Source organism: Hippopotamus amphibius, chromosome 8, assembly GCF_030028045.1.
Source record: "Hippopotamus amphibius kiboko isolate mHipAmp2 chromosome 8, mHipAmp2.hap2, whole genome shotgun sequence".
Taxonomy (NCBI): domain Eukaryota; kingdom Metazoa; phylum Chordata; class Mammalia; order Artiodactyla; family Hippopotamidae; genus Hippopotamus; species Hippopotamus amphibius.
Window position 1 is genome coordinate 106618411 of NC_080193.1, and position 26455 is coordinate 106644865.

Here is a 26455-nt window from a genome sequence, read left to right on the forward strand (position 1 = left end):
AATAAAAAAAAATTAAAAAAAAAAAATCCATCAACCGAGAGATGAAATTAGGAGTTAAGAGGATGTGGTAAAAAATCTCATGGTACACATTTTACCATTTAAATATGTAACTAAGACTAAATAATCCTGGGATATTTTGGAAATAGCTAGAGTCAATCAAGATGTTCTAAAAGTGAAATACATAATTGAGAAACTTTAAAAAAAAAAAAAAGAAGGGAAGAGGTAAAATGGTCACTATTTGTAGGTGACATGCTACTATAGAGAGAGAACCCTAAAGTGTCTACACAAAACTAAGTGAACTCAACAAGGTAGCAGGATACGAGACAAATATTCAGAAATCTGATGCATTTCTTTCCACCAATAATAAAATATCAGAGAAAAAAATCCCATTTAAAATTGCATCAAAAATAATAAAATATCTAGGAATAAACCTAACCAAGGAGGTAGAAAGACATATATGCTGAAAACTATAAAACATTGATAAAGGACATTGTGAAGATGTTTAAAGAAATGGAACTAGGACTTCCGTGGTGTCACAGCAGTTAAGAATCCACCTGCCAAGGCAGGGGACATGGATTTGAGCACTGGTCCAGGAAGATCCCACATGCCACGGAGCAACTAAGCCCATATGCCACAACTACTCAGCCTGAGCTCTAAAGCCCGTGAGCCACAACTGTCAAGCCCACATGCCACAACTACTGAAGCCCATGCGCTTAGAACCCGAGCTCCACAAGAGAAGCTACTGCAATGAGAAGTCCACACACCACAACCAAGAGTAGCCCCTGCCTCCGCAACTAGAGAGAGCCCGTGTGCAGCAATGAAGACCCAATGCAGCCAATAAACAAATAAATTTGGGTTTTTTTTGGTTTTTTTTTTATTATTATTTTTTGGGGGGTACACCAAGTTCAACCAACTGTTTTTATACACATATCCCCGAATAAATTTGTTTTTTTAAAAAGGAACTAGGGCTTCCTAGATGGCACAGTGGTTAAGAATCCGCCTGCCAATGCAGGGGACATGAGTTCGATCCCTGCTCCAGGAAGATCCCACGTGCCGTGGAGCAACTAAGCCCATCTGCCACAGCTATTGAGCCTGCGCTTTAGAGCCTGTGAGCCACAACTATTGAGCCCATGTGCTGCAACTACTGAAGCCCACGCACCTAGAGCCTGAGCTCCACAACAAGAGAAGCCACAGCAATGAGGAGCCTGCACACCACAATGAAGAGAAGCCCCCACTCATCACAACTAAGAAAGAAAGCCCGTGCACAGCAAAAAAAAAAAAAAAAAGACCCAACACAGCCAATTAAATAAATAAATAAATAAATAAAAATAACAAAGGAACTATATCCCATGCTCTTGGAGTACAAGAATTAATATTATTAAAATGGCCAGACCACCCAAAGCCATCTACAGATTTATGGCAATCTCTACCAAAGTACTCATGACATTTTTTACAGAACTAGAACAAATAATCCTAAAATCTATATGGAACTACAAAAGACCCAGAATTGCCAAAGAAATACTGAGAAAAAACAACAAAGCTGGAGGTATAACCCTTCCAGACATCACACTATACTACAAAGCTACAGTAATCAAAACAGCATGGTACTGTCACATAGACATATAGATCAGAGGAACAGAATTGAGAGCCCAGAAATAAACCCACACATCTATGGTCAATTAATCTTTGACAAAGGAGGCAAGAATATACAATGGAGAGAAGACAATCTCTTCAGCAAATGGTATTGGGAAGCTGGACAGCTGCATGTGAATCAGTGAAGTTAGAACACACTCTCACACCATACACAAAAATAAATGCAAAATGGATTATAGAACACACCCTCACACCATACACAAAAATAAACGCAAAATGGATTAAAGATTTAAATACAAGACATGACACCATAGAGACTTCCCTGGTGGTGCAGTGGTTAAGAATCTGCCTGCCAATGCAGGGGTCACAAGTTCGACCCCTGGTCCAGGAAGATCCCACATGCTGTGGAGCAACTTAGCCTGTGTGTCACAACTACTGAGCCTGCACTCTAGAACCCAAGAGCCACAACTACTGAGCCCATGCGCTTAGAGCCCATGCTCCCCAACAGGAGAAGCCACCACAATGAGAAGCCTGTGCACCACAACAAAGAGTAGCCCCTACTTGCCACAACTAGAGAAAGCCTGCTCAAAGCAATGAAGACCAATGCACCCAAAAAAATAAGTTAAAAAAAAAAAAGACATGACACCATAAAACTCCTAGAAGAAACCATAGGCAAAACATTCTTTGACATAAATCATACTGATGTTTTCTTAGATCAGTCTCCCAAGGCAATAGAAGTAAAAGCAAAAGTAAACAAATGGGACATAATCAAACATAAGCTTTTGCACAACAAAGGAAACCATAAACAAAACAAAAAGACAATCTATGGACTGAGAGAAAATATTTGCAAACAGTGCAACCAACAAGGGCTTAATTTCCAAAATATACAAATAGCTCATACAACTCAAAAAATGGGCAGGGGACTTCCCTGGTGGCACAGTGGTTAAGACTCCTCACTCCCAATGCTGGGGGCCCAGGTTCAATCCCTGGTTAGGGAACTAGATTCCATATGCATGCTGCAATTAAGAGTTCACATGCCACAACTAAGGAGCCAGTGAGCCGCAACTAAGACCCAGCACAACCAAATAAAAATAAATTTTTTTAAAAATGGGCAGAAGACCTAAGTAAACATTTCTCCAAAGAAGACATACAGGTGGCCAAGAGGCACATGAAAAGATGTCCAACATCATTAATTATTAGAGAAATACCAATCAAAACTACAATGAGGCACCACCTCACACTGTTCAGAATAGCCACCATTAAAAAGTCTACAAACTAATAAATGTCAGAGAGGGTGAGGAGAAACAGGAACCCTCCTACACTGTTGGTGAGAATGTAAATTGGTGCAGCCACTATGGAAAACAGTATGGAGGTTTCTCAAGAAACTAAAATAGAGTTACCATTTGGCACAGCAGTCCCACCCCTGGACATATATCCAGAAAAGATGAAAGTTCTAATTCAAAAAGAGATACATGCACCCCAGTGTACATAGTGGCACCATTTACAATAGTCAAGACATGGAAATAAGCTAAGTGTGCATCAACAGATGAATGGGTAAAGAAAATGTGAGATACATAGATATAGATATAGATACAGATATAGATGTAGGCAAGTCAAAAATTATACACACTTTGGCTGTAGAATTTATTTTAATTAACTTTTAGAAAAAATAAATACATCATTTTTCAACATAATCTCCTTGCTTTTCAATACACTTTGTCCATCTGTCAACAAGCTTTCGTATTCCCTCAATAAAAAATGTTTTAGGCTGAGCTGTAAGCCATGCATGCACCACTGTCTTCATTTCTTCATCAGAAGTGAATCTTTGTCCTCATAGGGCTACTTTCAGGTGGCCAAACAGGTGAAAATCCTAAAGAGCAAGATCAGGACTATAGGGAGGATGCTTTAACACCTCAAAACAAAGTAATCCGCGACAGACTTAGGTTTCAAGAAGTTTGTGCGAGATGGGTACCAAAACAAATCACAGAAGAGCATAAACAGAAGCGTTTGGATATCTGCAAACAAAATTTGGACTGATACCCTAAGGAAGGTGAAAGTTTCTTAAAGAGAATCATTACTGGTAATGAAACATGGATTCATCACTATGAGCCTGAGAGTAAACAGCAGAGTATGGAATGGAAACATCCTCAATCTTCGACCAAGAAAAGGTTCAAAAGTCAACCATCGGCTGGAAAATTCATGCTTACAGTTTTCTGGGATTCTCAAGGGCCAGTATTAGAACATTATCAGGAAAAAGATTCAACGATCAACACTGCTCGTTACAGTGAGATGCTTATTGAAGAGCTGAAGCCTAAACTTTGGATTAAACGCAGAGAACTGCTATCCAACGGTGTTGTGATCTTCAATGACAATGCACATCTGCACACTTCTGTCCACACTATCAACACTCTGCAAAAACTTTGTATTGTATTAGTTCAAGTGACAACATAATGATTTAATATATGTATGTGGGGAAGTTGAAAAATATATATATGTATGTATTACAAAATGATCACTACAATGTCTAGTTAAACATCCAAAACCTTACATAGTTACAGCTTTTTTCTTGTGATAAGAACTTGGAAGATCTACTCTCTTAGCAACTTTCAAATATACAGTACAGTATTATTAAGTATAGTCACCATGCTGTATATCAGTGGTTCACTTAGAAATGTCTTCCATATCTTTTGTATATCTTACTAAAACAGTGATTTTCTGCTTATTTTTTCATTACTTAGACTTAAGATAGGAGCCTATGAATTTGCGTTTGCTTTCCCCACACAAGTAGATCAGATAAAATATATACACACCCTCACAAATGTAGTCAACTAATCTTTGACAATGGAGCAGATACAATATGATGGAGAAAAGTAGTCTTTTCAACAAATGATGCTGGAACAAGTGGATAGCCACGTGCAAAAAAGTGAATATAAACACAGATGTTACACCTCTCACAAGAAATTAACTCAAAATTGATCAAAGACCTAAATGTAAAACATAAAACTATAAAACTCCTAGAAGATGACATAGGAGAAAATCTAGATAGCCTTGGGTTTGACAATGACTTTCTAGATACAACACCAAAGCCACAATCTATGAGAGAAATAATTGCTACATTGGCTTTATTAAAATGAAAAACTTATCCTCTGTGAAAGACAGTGTCAAGAGAATGAGATGACAAACCACAGACTAAGAGGAAATATTTGTGGAGTATTACCCAAAATATACAAAGAATTCTTATAACTCCACAATAAGAAAATGAACAAACCAATTAAAAAAATGGGGCAGGGTGAACTTAGAGGGCATTATGCTAAGTGAAACAAGTCAGACAGAGAAAGACAAATACTGTAAGATATCATTTATATGTGGAATCTAAAAAAAAAAAACAACAAACTAGTGAAAATAACAAAAAAAGAAGCAGGCTCACAGATACAGAGAACAAACTAGTGGTTAACATTGGGAAGAGGAAGGGGAGGTACAATATAGGGGTAGGGGAGTGGAAGCTTGAAACTATAGGTATAAGATAGGCTACAAGGATGTACTGTACAACACAGGGAATATAGCCAATATTTTGTAATAACTGTAAATGGAATGTAACCTTTAAAAATTATAAAAAATAAGATAATAAAAATTTTTAAAAATGGGGCAAAGGTCTTAACAGGACACTGTACCAAAGAAGATATACAGTTGGCAAAGAAGCATTTGAAAAGATGCTTAATATCACATGTCATTACGGAATCGCAAATTAAAACTGCAGTGAGTTACCACTACACCCCCCATTAGAATGGCCAAAATCTAGAACACTGACAGCACTGAATGCAAGCAGGGAAGCAGAGCAACAGGAAGTCTCATTCATTGCTGGTAGGATGCAAAATGGTATGGCCACATTGGAAGATGGTTCGTCGGTTTCTTACAAAACTAACTATACTCGTACCATAGAATCTAGCAACTGCACTCTTAGGTATTAATACAAATGAATTGAAAACTTATGTCCAGAGAGAGGATCAAGATGGCAGAGTAGGAGGACGTGTGCTCACTCCCTCTTGCAAGAGGACCAGAATTACAACTAACTGCTGAACAATCATCCACAGAAAGACACTGGAACTCACCAAAAAAGACACCCCACATCCAGAGACAAAGGAGAAGCTGCAATGAGATGGTAGGAGGGGCTCAATCGTGTTAAAATCAAATCCCATAAATGCTGGGTGGGTGACTCACAAACGGGAGAACAGTTATACTGCAGAAGTCCACCCACTAAAGTGAGGGTTCTGAGCCCCACGTCAGGCTTCCCAACCTGGGAGTCCAGCAATGGGAGGAGGAGTCCCCAGAGAATCAGACTTTGAAAGTCAGCAGGATTTGATTGCAGGACCTCCACATGTCTGGGGGAAACAGAGACTCCACTTTTGGAGGGCACACAAAAAGTGTGCTCACCAGGACCCAGGGAGAAGGAGCAGTGACCCCATAGGAGACGGAACCAGACCCACCTGCTGTTGTTGAAGGGTTGCCTGTAGAGGTGGGGGGCAGCTGTGGCTCACCGAGGAGACAGGGGCACTGGCAGCAGGGGTTCTGGGAAGTGCTCATTGGCATGAGCCCTCCCAGAGTCTGCCATTAGCCCTACCAAAGAGCCTGTAAGCCCCCGTGCTGGGTAGCCTCAGGCCAAACAACCAACAAGGTGGGAACACAGCCCCACCCACTGGCAGACAAGCAGATTAAAGTCTTACTGATATCCACCCACCCAGCCCTACCCACCATCAGTCCCTCCCATCAGGACGTATGCATGAGCCTGCTAGATAGCTTCTGCCACAAGAGGGCAGAAAGCAGTATCAAGCAGTATCAGCAGTATTTCATCTTGTGGAACTGAAAACCACAGCCGCAGAAAGATAGAGAACATGAAAAGGCAAAAGACTTTGTACCAGATGAAGGGACAAGCTAAAACCCCAGAAAAACAACTAAATGAAGAGGAGATAGGCACCCTTCCAGAAAAAGAATTCAGGATAATGATGGTGAAGATGATCCAGGACTTTGAAAAAAGACTGGATGCAAAGATCAAAAAGTTGGAAGAGAAGTTTGCCAAAGACCTAGAAGAATTAAAGAGCAAACAAATAAGAGATATGCAACACAATAACTGAAGTGAAAAATACACTAGAAGGAACCAATAGCAGATTAACTGAGGGAGAAGGGCAAATAAGTGAGCTGGAAGACAGAATGGTGATAATCACTGATGCAGAAAAGAATAAAGAAAAAAGACTGAAAAGAACTGAAGACAGCCTAAGAGACCTCTGGGACAATGTTAAATGCACCAACATTCGCATTATAGGGGTCCCAGAAGGAGAAGGCAGAGAGAAAGGACTCGAGAAAATATTGGAAGAGATTATAGTTGAAAACTTCCCTAACATGGGTAAGGAGATAGCTACCCAAGTCCAGGAAGCACAGAGAGTCCCAGGCAGGATAAACCCAAGGAGAAATATGCCAAGACATATAGTAGTCAAACTGACAAAAATTAAAGACAGAGAAAAGTTATTAAAAGCAACAAGGGAAAAACAACAAATAACATACAAGGGAACTCCCATAAGGTTAACAGCTGATTTCTCAGCAGAAACTCTGCAAGCCAGAAGGGAGTGGCAGGATATATTTAAAGTGATGAAAGGGAAGAACCTACAGCCAAGAATACTCTACCCAGCAAGGATCTCATTCAGATTTAACAGAGAAATCAAAAGCTTTACAGACAAGCAACAGCTAAAAGAATTCAGCACCACCAAGCCAGCCCTACAACAAATGCTAAAGGAACTTCTCGAAGCAGGAAACATAAGAGAACAAAAGGACCTACAAAACATAAACAAAACAATTAAGAAAATGGTAGTAGGAACATACATATCGATAATTACCTTGAATGTAAATGGACTAAATGCACCAACCAAAAGACACAGATTGGCTGAATGGATACAAAACAAGACCCATATATATGCTGTCTACAAGAGACTCACTTCAAACGTATGGACACATGCAGACTGAAAGTGAGGGGATGCAACAAGATATACCATGCAAATGGAAATCAAAAGAAAGCTAGAGTAGTGATACTCATATCAGATAAAATAGACTTTAAAATAAAAAATGTTACAAGAGACAAGAAAGGACACTACATAAAGATCGAGGGATCCATCCAAGAAGAAGAGATAACAATTATAAATATATATGCACCCAATATAGGAGCACGTCAATACATAAGGCAAATGCTAACAACTATGAAAGAGGAAATTGACAGTAACACAATCATAGTGGGGGACTTTAACACCCCACTTACACCAATGGACAGATCATCCACACAGAAAATTAATAAGGAAACACAAGCTTTAAATGACACAATAAATCAGCTTGATTTAATAGATATCTATAGGACATTACATCCAAAACCAGCAGATTACACATTCTTCTCAAGTGCACATGGGACATTCTCCAGGTTAGATCACAGTTTGGGTCATAAATCAAGCCTTGGTAAATTCAAGAAAATTGAAATTGTATCAAGCATCTTTTCTGACCGCAATGCTATGAGATTAGAAGTCAAGTACAGGAAAAAAACTGTAAAAATCACAAACACATGGAGGCTAAACAATACACTACCAAATAACCAAGAGATCACTGAAGAAATCAAAGAGGAAATCAAAAAATACCTAGAGACAAATGACAATGAAAACACAATGATCCAAAACCTATGGGATGCAGCAAAGGCAGTTCTAACAGGGAAGTTTATAGCAATACAATCCTACCGAAAGAAACAAGAAAAATCCCAAATCAACAATCTAACCTTACACCTAAAGAAACTAGAGAAAGAAGAGCAAACAAAACCCAAAGTTAGTAGACGGAGAGAAATCATAAAGATCAGAGCAGAAATAAATGACATAGAAACAAAGAAAACAATAGCAAAAATCAATAAAACTAAAAGCTGGTTCTTTGAGAAGATAAATAAAATCGATAAACCTCTAGCAAGACTCATCAAGAAAAAGAGGTAGAGGATTCAAATCAATAAAATTAGAAATGAAACAGGAGAAGTTACAGCAGACACCACAGAAATAAAAAGCACCATGAGACCACTACAAGCAACTATATACCAATAAAATGGACAACCTGGAGGAAATGTACAGATTCTTAGAAAGGTATAATCTTCCAAGACTGAATCAGGAAGAAATAGAAAATATGAACAGACCAATCACAAGTACTTAAACTGAGACTGTGATTAAAAATCTCCCAGCAAACAAAAATCCAAGACCAGATGGATTCATAGGTGAATTTTATCAAACATTTGGAGAAGAGCTAACACCTATCCTTCTCAAACTCTTCCAAAAAATTGCAGAGGAAGGAACACTCCCAAAATCATTTTATGAGGCCACCATCACCCTGATACCAAAACCAGACAAAGATACTACAAAAAAAGAAAACTACAGACCAATATCACTGATGAATTTAGATGCAAAAATCCTTAACAAAATACTAGCTAACAGAATCCAACAACACATTCAAAGGATCATACACCATGATCAAGTGGGGTTTATCCCTGGAATGCAAGGATTCTTCAATATATGCAAATCAATCAATGTGATACATCATATTAACAAATTGAACGATAAAAATCATATGATGATCTCAATAGATGCAGAAAAAGCTTTTGGCAAAATTCAACATCCATTTATGAGTGGGCACAGAAGGAAATTACCTCAACATAATAAAAGCCATATGTGACAAACCAAGAGCCAACATCATTCCAAATGGTGAAAAACTGAAAGCATTCCCTCTAAGATCAGGAACAAGACAAAGATGTCCACTTTCACCACTACTATTCAACATAGTTTTGGAAGTCCTTGCCACAGCCATCAGAGAAGAAAAGGAAATAAAAGAAATCCAAATTGGAAAAGAAGTAAAACTGTCACTGTTCACAGATGACATGATACTATACATAGAAAATCCTAAAGATGCCACCAGAAAACTACTTGAGCTAATCAACGAATTTGGTAAAGTTGCAGGATACAAAATTAACACACAGAAATCTCTTGCATTTCTATACACTAACAATGAAAGATCAGAAAGAGAAATTAAGGAAACAACCCCATTCACCATTGCAACAAAAAGAATAAAATACCTAGGAATAAACCTAACCAAGGAGGTAAAAGACCTGTACTCAGAAAACTATAAGACACTAATGAAAGATATCAAAGATGACACAAACAGATGGAGGGATATACCATGTTCTTGGATTGGAAGAATCAACATTGTGAAAATGACTATGCTACCCAAAGCAATTTACAGATTCAACGCAATCCCGATCAAATTACCAATGGCATTTTTCACAGAACTAGAACAAGAAATTTTACAATTTGTATGGAAACACAAAAGACCCTGAATAGCTAAAGCACTCTTGAGAAGGAAAGACAGAGTTGGTGGAATCAGGCTTCCAGACTTTAGTCTATGCTACAAGGCTACAGTGATCAAGACCGTATGGTACTGGCACAAACACAGAAATATAGATCAATGGAACAGGATAGAAAGCCCAGAGATAAACTATGGTCAACTAATCTATGACAAAGGGGGCAAGGATATACAGTGGAGAAAAGGCATCCTCTTCAATAAGTGGTGCTGGGAAAACTGGACAGCTACATGTAAAAGAATGAAAGTAGAACACTCCTTAACACCATACACAAAAATAAACTCCAAATGGATTAAAGACCTAAATGTAAGGCCAGACACTATAAAACTCCTAGAGGAAAACACAGGAAGAACACTCTTCGAAGTAAATAACAGCAAGGTCTTTTTTGATCCATCCTCTAGAGTAATGGAAATAAAAACAAAAATAAATAAGTGGGACCTAATGAAACTTCAAAGCTTCTGCACAGCAAAGGAAACTATCAGCAAGATGAAAAGACAACCCTCAGAATGGGAGAAAATATTTGCAAACAAATCAACAGAGGATTAATCCCCAAAATATATAAACAGTTCATCCAGCTCAATATCAGAAAAACAAACAACCCAATTAAAAAATGGGCAGAAGACCTAAATAGGCATTTCTCCAAAGAAGACATACAGGTGGCCAAGAGGCACATGAAAAGCTGCTCAACATCACTAATTATTAGAGAAATGCAAATCAAAACTACAATGAGGTATCACCTCACACCAGTGAGAATGGGCATCATCAGAAAATCTACAAACAGTAAATGCTGGAGAGCGTGGGAATGTAAGTTGATACAGCCACTATAGAGAACAATATGGAGGTTCCTTGCAAAACTAAAAATAGAGTTACCATATGACTCAGCAATCCCACTGCTGGGCATATACCCAGAGAACACCATAATTCAAAAAGACACATGCACTCCAATGTTCATTGCAGCACTGTTTACAATAGCCAGGCCATGGAAGCAACCTAAATGTCCATCAACAGATGAATGGATAAAGATGTAGTACGTATATACAATGGAATATTACTCAGCTGTGAAAAGCAATGAAACTGGGACATTTGTAGAGACACGGATGGACCTAGAGACTGTCATACAGAGTGAAGTGAGTCAGAAAGAGAAAAACAAATACCGTATATTAACATATATATGCAAACTATAGAAAAATAGTACAAATCAACCGGTTTGCAAGGCAGAAATAGAGACACAGATGTAGAGAACAAACATATTGACACCAAGTGGGGAAAGTGGGGAGGGTTGGCGGGGAATGAATTGGGAGATTGGGATACCAAATTGTACACTCTAAATACATGCAGTTTATTGTCTGTTAAGTGTATCTCAATAAAAGTTCTTTTAAAAAAAAGAAAACTTATGTCCACACAAAACCCTGCACAAGGATGTTTATAGCAACCTTATTCATGATTGTCAAAACTTAGAAGTAACCAAGATGCCCTTCAGTAGGTGAATGGAATAAACAGTCTGTCCAGACAATGAAATATTATTTAACACTAAGAAGAAATGAGCTATGAAGCCATGAAAAGACATGGAGGAGCTTCCCTGGTGGCGCAGTGGTTAAGACTCCGCCTGCCAATGCAGGGAACACAGGTTCGATCCCTGCTCCAGGAAGATCCCACATGTCGCAGAGCAGCTAAACCCGTGTGCCACAACTACTGAGCCTGTGCTCTAGAGCCCTCGAGCCACAACTACTGAGCCCATGTGCCGCAACTGCTGAAGCCCGTGCGCCTAGAGCCCGTGCTCCACAAGAGAAGCCACTGCAATGAGAAACCTGCACACCACAACGAAGAGCAGCCCCCACTTGCCACAACTAGAGAAAGCCCATGTACAGCAACAAAGGCTCAATGCAGCCAAAAAATATATAAATAAATAAAGATAAATTTTAAAAAAAGAAAAGACAAGGAGGAACCTTAAATTTGTATTGCTAAGTTAAAAAAATAATAATCTGACAACACTACATACTGTATGGTTCCAATTATATGACATTTTGGAAAAGGCAAAACTATTGAGACAGTGAAAAGATCAGTGGTTGTCAGGTGTTGTGGGGAGGGAAAGTTGAATAGGCAGAGCACAGAAGATTTTTAGTCAGTGAGACATTATACTAACTGTCAATATGATGGATACATGTCATTATACATTTGTCAAAACACGTAGAATGTGAACCTTAATGTAAACTATGGACTTTGGGTGATAATGATGGGTTCATCAAATGTAACAAATGCACCATTCCAGTACCAGATGTGAGTAGAGGACATTGTGCATATATGAAGGTAGGGAGTCTATGGGAACTCTCTACTTTCTGCCCAGTTTTCACTGTGAACCTAAAGCTGCTCTAAAAATATAAGTATCTTTTTAAATTATTAAGGTACCCAGGTTCCAACCCAGAGCCTTTAACTAATGATTTTATATGTTAAGTACTACAGTTAGTTGTGGATGTGCCCAGTGTGAAAGACAACATTGAAATAGTGTCAGTAATTGTATCCCATTAGTTCCTCACAGCTAATAATCATGACAATCTTTTCTTTATACTCCTGTCTTCTTAGAAAGGTAATACAACCTGCTGTATAGCACTGGGAACTCTACTCAGTACTCTGTAATGACCTATAAGGGAATAGAATCTAAAAAAGAGTGGATATATGTATATATATCTCTGATTCACTTTGCTGTACAGCAGAAACTAACACAGTATTGTAAATCAACTATACTCCAATAAATCAAATATACTCATTTTAAAAAAGAGTAAATGAAATATACTCATTTTAAAAAAGAAAGGTAATATAATGCCTTACATTATGTATATTATATATTTATGTATACACAATATATATAGTATATTTATATATAATATTATGTAATTGTTGAGAGTTTTTGGCTTTTTCCACACAAATGGCAATTTATATCACCACACTTTTCTTTTTATCTTATTAACACATTTTCAGTGGTAGTATATCCTATCTCAATCAAATTCTGTAAATCAATTAGGGAATTACATTTTTAATTAAGTTCAGAATTTAGTTGCTGTTCTTAAGAAAATATATAGACCTCAATCTTGTTGTTGTTGGTTTTCTTGAAATGTTGAAATCTAATCTAAGATTGCCTTAAGAGAGTGAAACTGAATATGATGTCACTTTTTATACTTGAAATGTTAATAATGATAGTATGCAAAATGGGGGTCTATATTGCTACTGAATACCTTTGCAGCAAAAACAGTGACATACTGATTCTTAATGATATAGAATAATCACCATGCCAATCATTTACATTTAATCTTTGAGTTCAAAGAAAAGAGATACTAAGATTCTGCATGGAGTTTTGTTTGGTTTTTTGGGTTTTTAAATAAATTTCTTTATTTATTGACTGCATTGGGTCTTCATTGCTGCACACGGGCTTTCTCTAGTTGCGGTGCACAGGGGACTGCTCTTCATTGTGGTGCATGGGTCCTCACTGCGGTAGCTTCTCTTGTGGAACACGGGCTCTAGGCACGTGGGCTTCAGTAGCTGCACCTCATGGTCTCAATAGTTGTAGCTCATGGGCTCTAGAGCACAGGCTCAATAGTTGTCATGCGTGGGCTTAGTTGCTCTGCAGCATGTGGGATCTTCCCGGCCCAGGGATCGAACCCGTGTCCTGTCCATTGGCAGGCGGATTCTTAACCACTGCATCACTAGTAAGTCCCTGCATTGAGTTTTAAAGTTAATCTAGTCCAAAGATCCCCTCCTAAAGAGTCTGTGGATATAAGTATATTACAATATGACTTGTTTCCCTTATAATGTTATAAACCATATAAGATTATATATTTATACAAATATATAATATTATATATTATGTTTATATATTTTAAAACACGATTCTGAGAAGGGGTTCATAGTTCTCAGGAGACTGCCAAAGAAGTCCATGGACACACACAAAAACAATAATTAACGACTTATGAAGACCTCTATTGTACCTGTAACAAATATATAGAAAAAGCAAACTTTTTTTAAAAATAAAAACAGTTAACCTCTGTGTTAGAGTCACTTTATTTCATTTGTAACATAAATTTTTACAAGGAGGAATGTCTGTAGCTACACGTTCCTAATTCTTTTTTTTTTTTAAGCTCTTTATTGGAATATAATTGCTTTACACTGTTGTGCCAGTTTTGCTGTACACCAAAGTGAATCAGCTGTATTTATACATATATCTCCATATCCCCTCCCTCTCTCGACTCCCTCCCAGCCTCCCTATCCCAGCCCTCTAAGTCATCACCCATCATCAAGTTGATCTCCCTGTGTTGTGCAGCAACTTCCCTCTAGCTATCTATTTTACATTTGGTAGTGTATATATGTCCATGCTACTCTCTCACTCATCCCAGCTTCCCCTTCGCCCCCAACCCCCACCCCGTGTCCTCAAGTCCATTCTCTACATCTTCATCTTTATTCTTGCGCTGTCATCAGTACCATTTTTTTAGATTCCACATATATGAGTTAGCATATGGTATTTGTTTTTCTCTTTCTGGCTTACTTCACTCTGTATGACAGACTCTAGGTCTATCCATCTCACTACAAATAACTCAATTTCATTCTTTTTTTTTTTTTTGGAATTAATAATAAAATGATTAATTTTATTCAGTTTCTGCTCTTAAATACAAGTCCTCATGGGATTGTTTTTTGGCAAAATGGGTTAGCACACAGTAAAGCTCCTCTGCAGTTAAGTTGGGAGCTGAACTGGCTGCCATTTGTATTTGAAAGAATAACTTGATAGACAAACTGGTTGTTCAGACTTGGTTACTTGGCATTCTTTTTCGTGAAAATTAATGAAATGAGACTATCATTTCAAGAAAAACAAGAGAATTTGTTGCAATAATAAAATTTGAGCTCTAAAACAAAAATTAGGATTTTTGAAAACTTACATCTACCACCATGATCAATTTCATTCCTTTTTATGGCTGAGTAATATTCCGTTGTATATATGTGCCACATCTTCTTTATCCATTCATCTGTTGATGGGCATTTAGGTTGCTTCCATGTCCTGGCTATTGTAAATAGTGCTGCAATGAACATTATGGTACCTGTTTTTTTTGGATTATGGTTTTCTCTGGATATATGCTCAGTAGTGGGATTGCTGGGTCATATGGTAGTTCCATTTTTAGTTTTTTAAGGAACCTCCATACTGTTTTCCATACTGGCTGTATCAATTTACATTCCCATCAACAGTGCAGGAGGGTTCCCTTTTCTCCACACCCTCTCCAGCATTTATTGTTTCCAGATTTTTTGATGATGGCCATTCTGACTGGTGTGAGGTGATACCTCATTGTGGCTTTGACTTGCATTTCTCTGATGATTAGTGGTGTTGAGCATCTTTTCATGTGTTTGTTGGCCATCTGTATGTCTTCTTTGGAGAAATGTCTATTTAGTTCTTCTGCCCATTTGTGGATTGGGTTATTTGCTTTTTTGGTATGAAGCTGCATGAGCTGCTTGTATATTTTGGAGGTTAATCCTTTGTCCATTGTTTCGTTGGCAACTATTTTTTCCCATTCTGAGGGTTGTCTTCTTGTCTTGTTTATGGTTTCTTTCACTGTGCAACAGCTTTTAAGTTTCATGAGGTCCCATTTGTTTATTCTTGATTTTATTTCCATGATTCTAGGAGGTGGGTCAAAAAGGATCTTGCTTTTGTGTATGTCATAGAGTGTTCTCCCTATGTTTTCCTCCAAAAGTTTTATAGTGTCTGGCCTTACATGTAGGTCTTTAATCCATTTGGAGTTTATTTTTGTGTATGGTGTTAAGGAGTGTTCTACTTTCATTCTTTTACATGTAGCTGTCCAATTTTCCCAGCACCACTCATTGAAGAGGCTGTCTTTTTTCCATTGTATATTCTTGCCTCCTTTGTCAAAGATAAGGTGCCCATATGTGTGTGGGTTTATCTCTGGGCTGTTCTGTTCCATTGATCTGTATCTCTGTTTTTGTGCCAGTACCATACTGTCTTGATCACTGTGGCCTTGTAGTATAGTTTGAAGTCAGGGAGCCTGATTCCACCAACTCTATCTTTCCTTCTCAAGAGTGCTTTGGCTGTTCAGGGTCTTTTGCGTTTCCATACAAATCATAAAATTTCTCATTCTAGTTCTGTGAAAAATGCCATTGGTAATGTGATAGGGATTGCATTGAATCTGTAAATTACTTTGGGTAGCATAGTCATTTTCGCAATGTTGATTCTTCCAATCCAAGAACATGGTATGTCCCTCCATCTGTTTGTGTCATCTTTGATTTCTTTCATCAGCGTCTTATAGTTTTCTGCATACAGGTCTTTTGCCTCCTTAGGCAGGTTTATTCCTAGGTATTTTATTCTTTTTGCTGCAATGGTAAATGGGAGTTTCCTTAATTTCTCTTTCTGCTCTTTCGTTGTTAGTGTATAGGAATGCAAGAGATTTCTGCGCATTAATTTTGTATCCTGCTACTTTACTAAATTCATCGATTAGTGCTAGCAGTTTTCTGGTAGCTTCTTTAGGGTTTTCTATCTATAATATCATGTCATCTGTGAACAATGACAGTTTTACTTCTTTTCCAATTTGGATTTCTTTTATTTCCTTTTCTTCTCTGATGGCTGTGGCAAGGACTTCCAAAACTATGTTGAATAGTAGTGGCGAGAGTGGATATCCTTGTCTTGTTCCTGATCTTAGAGGGAGTGCTTTCAGTTTTTCACCATTTGGAATGATGTTGGCTCTTGGTTTGTCACATATGGCTTTTATTATGTTGAGGTAATTTCCTTCTGTGCCCACTCTCTGGAGAGTTTTTATCATAAATGGGCGTTGAATTTTGTCAAAAGCTTTTTCTGCATCTATTGAGATTATCATATGATTTTTATCATTCAATTTGTTAATATGATGTATCACATTTATTAATTTGTGTATATTGAAGAATCCTTGCATTCCAGGGATAAACCCCACTTGATCATGGTGTATGATCCTTTGAATGTGTTGTTGGATTCTGTTAGCTAGTATTTTGTTAAGGATTTTCGCATCTAAATTCATCAGTGATATTGGTCTGTAGTTTTCTTTTTTTGTAGTATCTTTGTCTGGTTTTGGTATCAGGGTGATGGTGGCCTCGTAGAATGAGTTTGGGAGTGTTCCTCCTTCTGCTGTATTTTGGAAGAGTTTGAGAAGGATAGGTGTTAGCTCTTCTCTAAATGTTTGATAGAATTTGCCTGTGAATCCATCTGGCCGTGGGCTTTTGTTTGCCGGGAGATTTTTAATCACAGTCTCAATTTAAGTACTTGTGATTGGTCTGTTCATATTTTCTATATCTTCCTGGTTTAGTCTTGGAAGATCATACTTTTCTAAGAATTTATCCATTTCTTTCAGGTTATCCAATTGCTTGTAGTAGTCTTCTCGCATGATCTTTTGTATTTCTGCAGTGTCAGTTGTTATTTCTCCTTTTTCACTTCTAATTCTGTTGATTTGCATCTTCTGCCTTTTTTTCCTAGTGAGTCTGACTAATGGTTTATCAATTTTGTTTATCTTCTCAAAGAAGCAGCTTTTAATTTCATTGATCTTTGCTATTATCTCCTTCCTTTATTTTTCATTTATTTCTGCTCCGATCTTTATGATTTCTTTCCTTCTGCTCACTTTGGGGTTTTTTTGTTCTTCTTTCTTTAATTGTTTTAAGTGTAATGTTAGGTTGTTTATTTGAGATTTTTCTTGTTTCTTGAGGTAGGACTGTATTGCTATAAACTTCCCTCTTAGAACTGCTTTTGCTACGTCCCATAGGTTTTGGGTTGTTGTGTTTTCATTGTCATTTGTTTCTAGGTATTTTTTTCAATTCCATCTTTGATTCCTTCAGTGATTTCTTGGTTTAATAACATATTGTTTAGCCTCCATGTGTTTGTATTTTTTACAGTTTTTTTCCTATAATTGATATCTAGTCTCATGGCATTGTGGTCAGAGAAGATGCTTGATACAATTTCAGTTTTCTTGAATTTACCGAGGCTTGAGCTGTAACCCAAGATATGATCTATCCTGGAGAGTGTTCTGTGTGCACTTGAGAAGAAAGTGTATTCTGTCGTTTTTGGATGGAATGTCCTATAAATATCTTTTAAGTCGAGATGGTCTAATGTGTCATTTAAAGCTTGTGTGTCCTTATTTATTTTCTGTTTGGATGATCTGTCCATTGGTGTATGTGGGTGTTAAAGTCTCCTACTGTTATTGTGTTACTGTTGATTTCCCTTTTATGGCTGTTAGCATTTGCCTTATGTATTGAGGTGCTCCTATGTTGGGTGCATAAATATTTACAATTGTTATATCTTGTTCATGGATTGATCCCTTGATCATTATATAATGTTCTTCCTTGTCTCTTGTACTAGTCTCTACTTTAAAGTCTAATTTGTCTGATATGAGTATTGCTACTCTGGCTTTCTTTTGACTTCCATTTGCATGGAATATCTTTTTCCTTCCCCTTACTTTCAGTCTGTATGTGTTCCTAGGTCTGAAGTGAGTTTCTTGTAGACAGCATATAGAGGGTCTTGTTTTTGTACCCATTCAGCCAGTCTGTGTCCTTTGGTTGGAGCATTTAATCCATTTACATTTAAGGTGATTATTGACATGTGTGTTCCTATTACCATTTTCTTAATTGTTTTGGGTTTGCTTTTGTAGGTCTTTTCCTTCTCTTGTGTTTCCTGCCTAGAGAAGTCCCTTTAGCAATTGTAAGGCTGATTTTGTGGTGCTGAAATTCCCTTAATTTTTGCTTGTCTGTAAAGCTTTTGATTTCTCCATCGAATCTGAATAAGATTCTTGCTGGGTAGAGTATTCTTGGCTGTAGGTTTTTGTCTTTCAAGACTTTCAGTATATCCTGCCATTCCCTTCTGGCCTGCAGAGTTTCTGCAGAAAGATCAGCTGTCATCCTTATGGGTTTCCCCTTATGTGTTATTTGTTGCTTTTCTCTTGCTGCTTTTAAATTTTTTTCTTTGTGTTTAATTTTCATTAGTTTGAGTAATATGTACCTCAGTAAGTTTTTCCTTGGTTTTATTCTGTATGGGGCTCTCTGCACTTCTTGGACTTGATTAACTATTTCCCTTCCCACGTTGAGGAAGTTTTCCACTAAAACTTCTTCAAATATTTTCTCAGACCCTTTCTTTTTTCCTTCTTCTGCTGGGACACCTATGATTCGAATGTTGATGCACTTAATGTTGTCACCGAAGTCTTTGAGACTGTCTTCCATTCTTTTTATTCTTTTTTCTTTTTCCTGCTCTGTGGCAGTTATTTCCACCATTTTATCTTTCAACTTACTTACTTGTTCTTCGGCCTCCGTTATTCTGCTCTTTATACAATCTAGAGTATTTTTAATTTCAGTTATTGTGTTGTTCATTACTGTTTGCTCTTTAATTCTTCTAGGTCCTTATTAAATGTTTCTTATAGTTTCTCTGTTTTGGCTTTAGGTAGTCTGTGTGCTGATGGGTGGGTTTGTGTTCCTGTCTTGTTTGTAGTTTGGTGTGATGTATCCAGCACTGGCAGTTGCAGGCAGTCAGGTGAAGCCAGGTCTTAGACTCTGATAGAGGCCTCCATGAGAATTCTCTGCAGTTATTCTTCCTTGTAGCTGAAGGCTCTCTAGTGGTCTAGCATCCTGGGCTCAGTGCTCCCTCCTCAGAGCCTCCAACTTGACTTCTGGTCGAGGAATCCAGACTCCAGAGGTTGCTTGTCCCAATTATGTCAGGATCTTTGCAGTCCTTTCTGGTATCTAAGGTCTTCTGCTTGTGTTCACCTGGTTTTCTGTGGGAATTATTGCATCTTTTGATGTATTCCTGATGCATCTGTGGAGAGATGCATTCCATGTCCTTCTACTTTGCCACCATCTTTTTCCCATGTTCCTAATTCTAAGAGAGCTTTTTAGTGTTCTATATTAGTTGAGGTTATTCAAACTAGATAAGTAATAACATAGGAAGCAGGTTGATGAAGAATAATACCAACCAGATATTGCAAATACAGTTTACCACATTAAGTAAACACAACTTTCTGCAACAAACATTATAACAAATAATTTTCTATAAAAAAATAGCCTCAATGTTAAAAAGTCAAGGCCTTGGAAGTATTAAAAACAAACTTGTTAATGTTACAAGAAAGCTCTTTGTACTTCTGTAAAGACTTAGAAACTCAATTTTCTGACAGTAAAACATAGAATAAGTACTGTATAGATTTAATTTAAACACCATGGCAACTAGAGCACTAATACTTATCTTCTTGTATACCTAAATATATAACCTAGTTAATCCCTGTTCTTTGTAGTCTCAAAAGCATTAGTGTCAATAGCTTTTTAGTTTCTCGTTTCTATTAAACTTATAATTTCTGATTTTGACTTTAATTTAATCAAGGTGAATCCAATGTATTTGAGGGCAGTGATAATTTGTTTCCACAATATAAAGTATATACACTCTTTTAATTTAAGGCACCTTATTAATGTTTTCTTTTGAAGATTTTCAGAAGTTCTCAGCCTAAAATTTTTTTCCAGCCTGACTAGTTTAAACCCCAGTGGTCAACAAACTTTCTGTAAAGGGCCCAATAGTAAATATTTTAAGCTCTTTAGGCCACATGGTCTCTAGCTTAACTATTCAACTATGCAATTGTAGTTTAAAAACAACTGCAGATAAGATATAAACAATGACTGTGACTGTGTTCCAGTAAAACTTTATTTACAAAAACAGATGATTTGTAAATAAAGTATACAGATTTGGCCTACAGGCTATAGTTTTACAACCCTTGCATTAACCCACTGTCAGATTCATGTAACGTCTTAAAGTGTAATGTGAAATGTATACAAATGCTTTCGTTATATTTCCATTTTTTTATTGAAGTATAGTTGATTTACAATGTTGTGCCAGTCTCTGCTGCACAGCAAAGTGAGTCAGTTATACACATATATACATTCTTTTTTATATTATATTTCCATTTTTAATTATTTGTTTTTGATCTTTTTTGAACCTAACATGGATTACTTGACCCTTAGCCTCTAGACTGCTTTAATTTTACATTTTCCATAAATGCTTACCAGCCAAAATACTTAGTCAATGTGGGGGGAAGTATGAATAAGGATAATCTGAGATATTTGGGGGATGGGGGGAGTTGCTTTTCTATTTTGGGAGGGAGGGTGGTTGGCCACTGCTTCTTGCGGGATCTCGGTTCCCCAACCAGGAATTGAACCCGGGTCACAGCAGTGAAAGCCCAGATTCCTAACCACTAGGCAACCAGGGAATGCAAAATTAAATATTTATTAATTACTGTGTAAGGATAGGTATTAGTTGATACAGTATTCCAAGTGTAAATTTTGTACTTCTTTTAGATGGGGAACTCTATGTCATTGTGTGGCACATTTTATTTGCATATCCAATTACGTGTTTCCATTCTTAGTTTCGGCACTTACTTCCCTTGCATTCTGAGTCTGTCATTCCCTCTATTTGAATGTTTTTCCTCCTTTTACCCAATATATTTTCTTTGCTCTTAGCACCCATACTACTTGGATGAGCATCTTACTTTCATGACATAGGTTCAACTCATCAAACCTTAATACCTTACAGAATTGTTTCCTGAACTTTTTTGGATAACATCTTTCCCCACTTTGAGGACACAGGATAATAAGCAATAGGATTTTGTATTCTGCACTTCACTAACAATATTTTAAATTTATCTGTTTTGGAAAGGCATGAAGGAGGAATATAGGAGTATCTTTTTCACTCATATGAAATTACTGTTCCTTCAGTACTGAAATCTAGTCAAAGCACTTATCTAAGATTTATTGCCAAGATTTGATGATTATCAGCCAAACCCCAAGGGTCTTGTCCTAGTTCTTGTCCTCCTAGATTCTCTTTAGTTCAATACTGTCAACCAGCATGTGCTCAAATTTTATTCATTCTCATATGTGGCTCTCTTTCCTTGCATTCTGTTTGATCTTTCAGGATCTCTTTCAAAAAATGTATTTCTTCCCCTTTTACCAGCTAATCATGGCATGATTCTCTTTGTCCTCTAAATTGTTTTCCAAGAGAGTTTTCCAATTTTCTTCTGAATTTTAGTGGTGTTTAATAGTGCTTTGATTCTCTTCCTGTTTTAACTCTAAAACAACACCACCAGGATGGATGGTCACTACTTCCTCAAACTGAAAATCATGAATACACAATTTCTTACATTTTATTTTCAGAATCCTCACCTCTTTTATGTTAGTTTGCCCATCTTCTTTATCCCCTGAAATCAAAATAATACCAGTGATTTTGCTGACCTCTTTAAGATACATGGTTTCTTTATACTGTTTTATGTCCTTTTTCAGCTCACTAACTTGCTAAAAATACTGTATTCATTTCTCTTTCCACTGCCAAATCCCTTTACCTTTTATTTATTTATTTATTTATTTATTTATTTATTTATTAGCTGCATTGGGTCTTCATTGCTGTGCACGAGCTTTCTCTAGTTGCAGTGAGCGGGGGCTACTCTTCATTGTGGTGTATGTGCTTCTCATTGCAGTGGCTTCTCTTGTTGCAGAACATGGGCTGTAGGCACACAGGCTTCAGTAGTTGCAGCTCATAGGCTCAATAGTTATGGCCTGCGAGCTCTAGAGCACAGGCTCTGTAGCTGTGGCACATGGGCTTAGTTGCTCCACGGCATGTGGGATCTTCCCGGGCCAGGGAACAAACCCGTGTCCCATTTTTGGCAGGCAGATTCTTTTTTTTCTTTCTATAAATGTATTTATTTATTTATTTATTTATTTATTTACTGTCTGCATTGGGTCTTCATTGCTGCACATAGCCTTTCTCTAGTTGCAGCAAGTGGGGGCCACTCTTCATTGTGGTGCACAGGTTCTTCATTACAGTGGCTTCTCTTGTTGTGGAGCATGGCTCTAGTCGCTTGAGCGTCAGTAATTGGGGCACAGGCTCAGTAATTGTGACTCACGAGCTCTAGAGCACAGGCTCAATAGTTGTGGTGTACAGGATTAGTTGCTGTGCAGCATGTGGGATCTTCCTGGAGCAGGGCTTGAACCTGTGTCCCCTACATTGGCAGGCAGATTCTTAACTACTGCACCACCAGGGAATTCCCCATATCACTTTTCTAACCTCTCTTATGGCCTAACTAGATTACTGTATATTTATTTCTTCAAGAATTCTCTATCTTCAGTTTCCATCCTTTAGTCATGCATAAAATCTGAATTTAGTTTTTTTAATCTGAAGTTATTTTTCCCTCTTATCATTCTCATAACTCTTATCCACATCCTTACCAAATTCCTTGCCATTGAATATTCTCCCATCAATATTCCCATAATTATCAACCTAAATTATTCATATACAACTGTTTATATTGTTTTTCTTTGAGCTGTAATGAAGTTAGCACTGCTCCTGTTCTCTCTAGGCATATTGAGCTTCAATCAAGCAATTCCACTTACAAAGAACAGTTTAACTTCACTTCTCTATTTTCTCTAAGAGGACCAGGGCATATTGCAAGTAAGCTATGAGTAGATGATTAGACATGAATAGCTGTATATTACCACAGTATATTTCATTCATTTACCAAATATTTGTTGAGCATCTACCATGTGCTAACCAATATTCTAGACACTGAGAATACAACAGTGAATGATATTAAGTGGTACTGGACAGTATTCAACAGGCCAGAGAAATCCTGGCCTGTCTATAGAGTTTAGCAAACCAGGCAAGTTTGAACCCCTAGAGTTCAAACATGGTAACTACTGGCCACATGAGGCTAATTTCAATTTTAAATTAATTAATATTAAATGAAATTTAAAATTCAGTTCCTCAATTGCAACTAACCACTTTTTTTTTTATTGAGGTATAGTTAATTTACAGTATTGTGTTAGTTTCAGGTATACAGCATACTGATTCAGTACTTTTGCAGATAATATTCCATTATAGTTTATTACAAGATAATGGGTATAATTCCCTGTGCTGTACAATAAATCCTTGTTGCTTATCTATTTTATATATAGTAGTTTGTATCTGTTAATTCCATACCCCTAATTTGTCCCTCCCCCTTCCCTCACCCCTTTGGTAACCACAAGTTTGTTTTCTATGTATGTGAATCTGTTTCTGTTTTGTATATACAATCATTTGTATTTTTTTTAGATTCCACATATAAGAGATATTATATTGTATTTGTCTTTCTCTGTCTGACTCATTTCACTAAGCATAAGATTCTCTAGGTCCATCCATGTTGCTGCAACTGACAATATTTCATTCTTTTTTACAGTGGAATAATACTCCACTGTGTGTGTATAATGTGACATATATATATATTATACATATAATATATATATATATCACATCTTCTTAATCCAGTTTCCTACTGATGGGCATTTGAATTGTTGTTTGGCTATTGTAAATAGTGCTGCTATGAACATAATGATGCATCTTTTCAAATTAGTGTTTTCTTTTTTTTTTCTGGATATATACCCAGGAGTGGAATTGCTGGATCATATAGTAGTTCTATTTTTAGCTTTTTAAGGAACCTCCATACTGTTTTCCATAGTGGCTGCACCAATTTACATTCCCACCAACAGTGTACAAGGGTTCCCTTTTCTCCATACCCTCTCAAGCATTTGTTATTTGTAGATTTGTTGATAATGGCCATTCTGAGATGATACTTCATTATGGTTTTGATTTGCATTTCTCTAATAATTAGTGATCCTGAGCATCTTTGCCTATTAGCCATCTGCATGTCTTCTTTGGAAAAATGTCTGTTCAAGTCTTCTGCCCAGTTTTTGATTAGATTTTTGGGGGTTTTTTTGGTATTGAGTTGTATGAGCTGTTTGTATATTTTGGATATTAACCCCTTATCTGTCACAGTGTTTACAAATATTTTTTCCCATGTCTTTTCGTTTTGTTTATGGTTTCCTTTGCTATGCAGAAGGCTTTAAGTTTAATTAGGTCCCATTTGTTTATTTTTTGCTTTTATTTCTTTTGCCTTGGAAAACTGATCCAAGAAAATATTGCTACAATTTATGTCAAAGAGTGTTTCACCTATGTTCTCTTACAGGAGTTTTATGGTTTCATGTCTTACATTTAGGTCTTTAAACCATTTTGAGTTTACTTTTGTATGTGACCTGAGGGAATATTCTAATCTCATTGTTTTACATGTGGCTGTCAAGTTTTCCCAGCACCACTTGTTGAAGCCGCATTTCAAGTGCTGAATAGCTCCATGTGTCACTAGCCCATGTGGGCTAGTGACCACCATATTTGACAGTGTAGTCAAATGTTGTAGTCATCAATATAGAAATTTCTGTGAGATAGTACTGCTCTAGAGAAATTAGAATATGGAAAAATTTGAACCTATCCCAAATGTAAAAATATGTCATAGGACAACTTGGTTTCCTGAATTAGGAATAGACCTATGCTCAAAGTGCCAAAAAGGTGGTAGGAACTAAGTTGTTTCTTTGGCCCAAACTAATAACAACACACAAAAATTCTCAGGATAACACAGATATATGGAATTACTCTGTATTCTGTGGCATAGATACCTAAATGCCTGTTCTACCAATGCCAACTTGAAGAGTACTTTTGGGGTTTTAGACAACTTTCTAAATAGCCTTCTGCCAAACTCTACTCCCTTTTTTAAAAATATGTTTTTAAAACTCAACTAATAATGTTTTCAAAAGAGAAGGAATGTTGTAACTCACATGTTTCTCTGTTGACCTATTCCTCATTTTTATATATGAAGCATTTATACTGTAACACTAAAGACTGCGTAAAATAGATTGTAAGCTCTCAGAGAGCAGGGAGCAAGCATTTCCTGAGTTCTGGACCCCTCCTGATCTCTATCCTCTCACTTCTTAACACTCTAATATAATTAGTACCACGTGTTCAGCAAGTATTTAGTAAATCTTCATTGATGTCCTATACTCATCTATTCTAACTTATTCTTTTTTTTTTCCTGTTCAGGCTTTCTGACCTATATTTTCTTTCTCTTTACTTAACAGACAGTGTGGAGCATTCATTATTAAGACAATCGGGCAGCTCTAGTCCAGCTCAACTGATTTCTTGTTGAATGATCCTCGTGTGGCCGATATCCAGCTTCAACGAACCAGCTAGAAGCTGCCCGTTGTGAAACTTAGGGTTAGTTAATACCTCGCCATACTTATTTATTCCACTGTGTAAATTTGATGAAATTTGCTTTTTCAGCTGTTCTACAAAATTATTTAGGTAGATGTGGCATGTTGGGTTTTTAATGTGTTAATCTAACTGTAGTGACATTTTCTACAACATGTTTTATCCATTCCATGAATAATAACCACATTGGGAATAGTGAAGTGTATTTCATTTTCTCTGCTTTGTGGTATTTCTTTTCCTCTCAATCCTTTAGAAGTTATGTTTCATATTCTTTGATATTTAATATTTAGGATAAGAGTCATTTCATATTCTAATAGAATTTTTACTGCTTTCATGCCTTTTATCATATGTTT

The 26455-nt window shown here is 37.0% G+C and overlaps 1 protein-coding gene across 1 annotated transcript in view; it reads left to right on the forward strand.

Moving 5' to 3' along the window:
- The window catches only part of BOLL (boule homolog, RNA binding protein), a 70426-nt gene extending 44342 nt beyond the window's left edge, over positions 1–26084 (forward strand). Inside the window, 1 exon segment of the mRNA XM_057746507.1 lies at positions 25977–26084. Coding sequence (XP_057602490.1) covers positions 25977–26084 — 108 coding nt within the window.
- Positions 26085–26455: the final 371 nt, after the last annotated feature.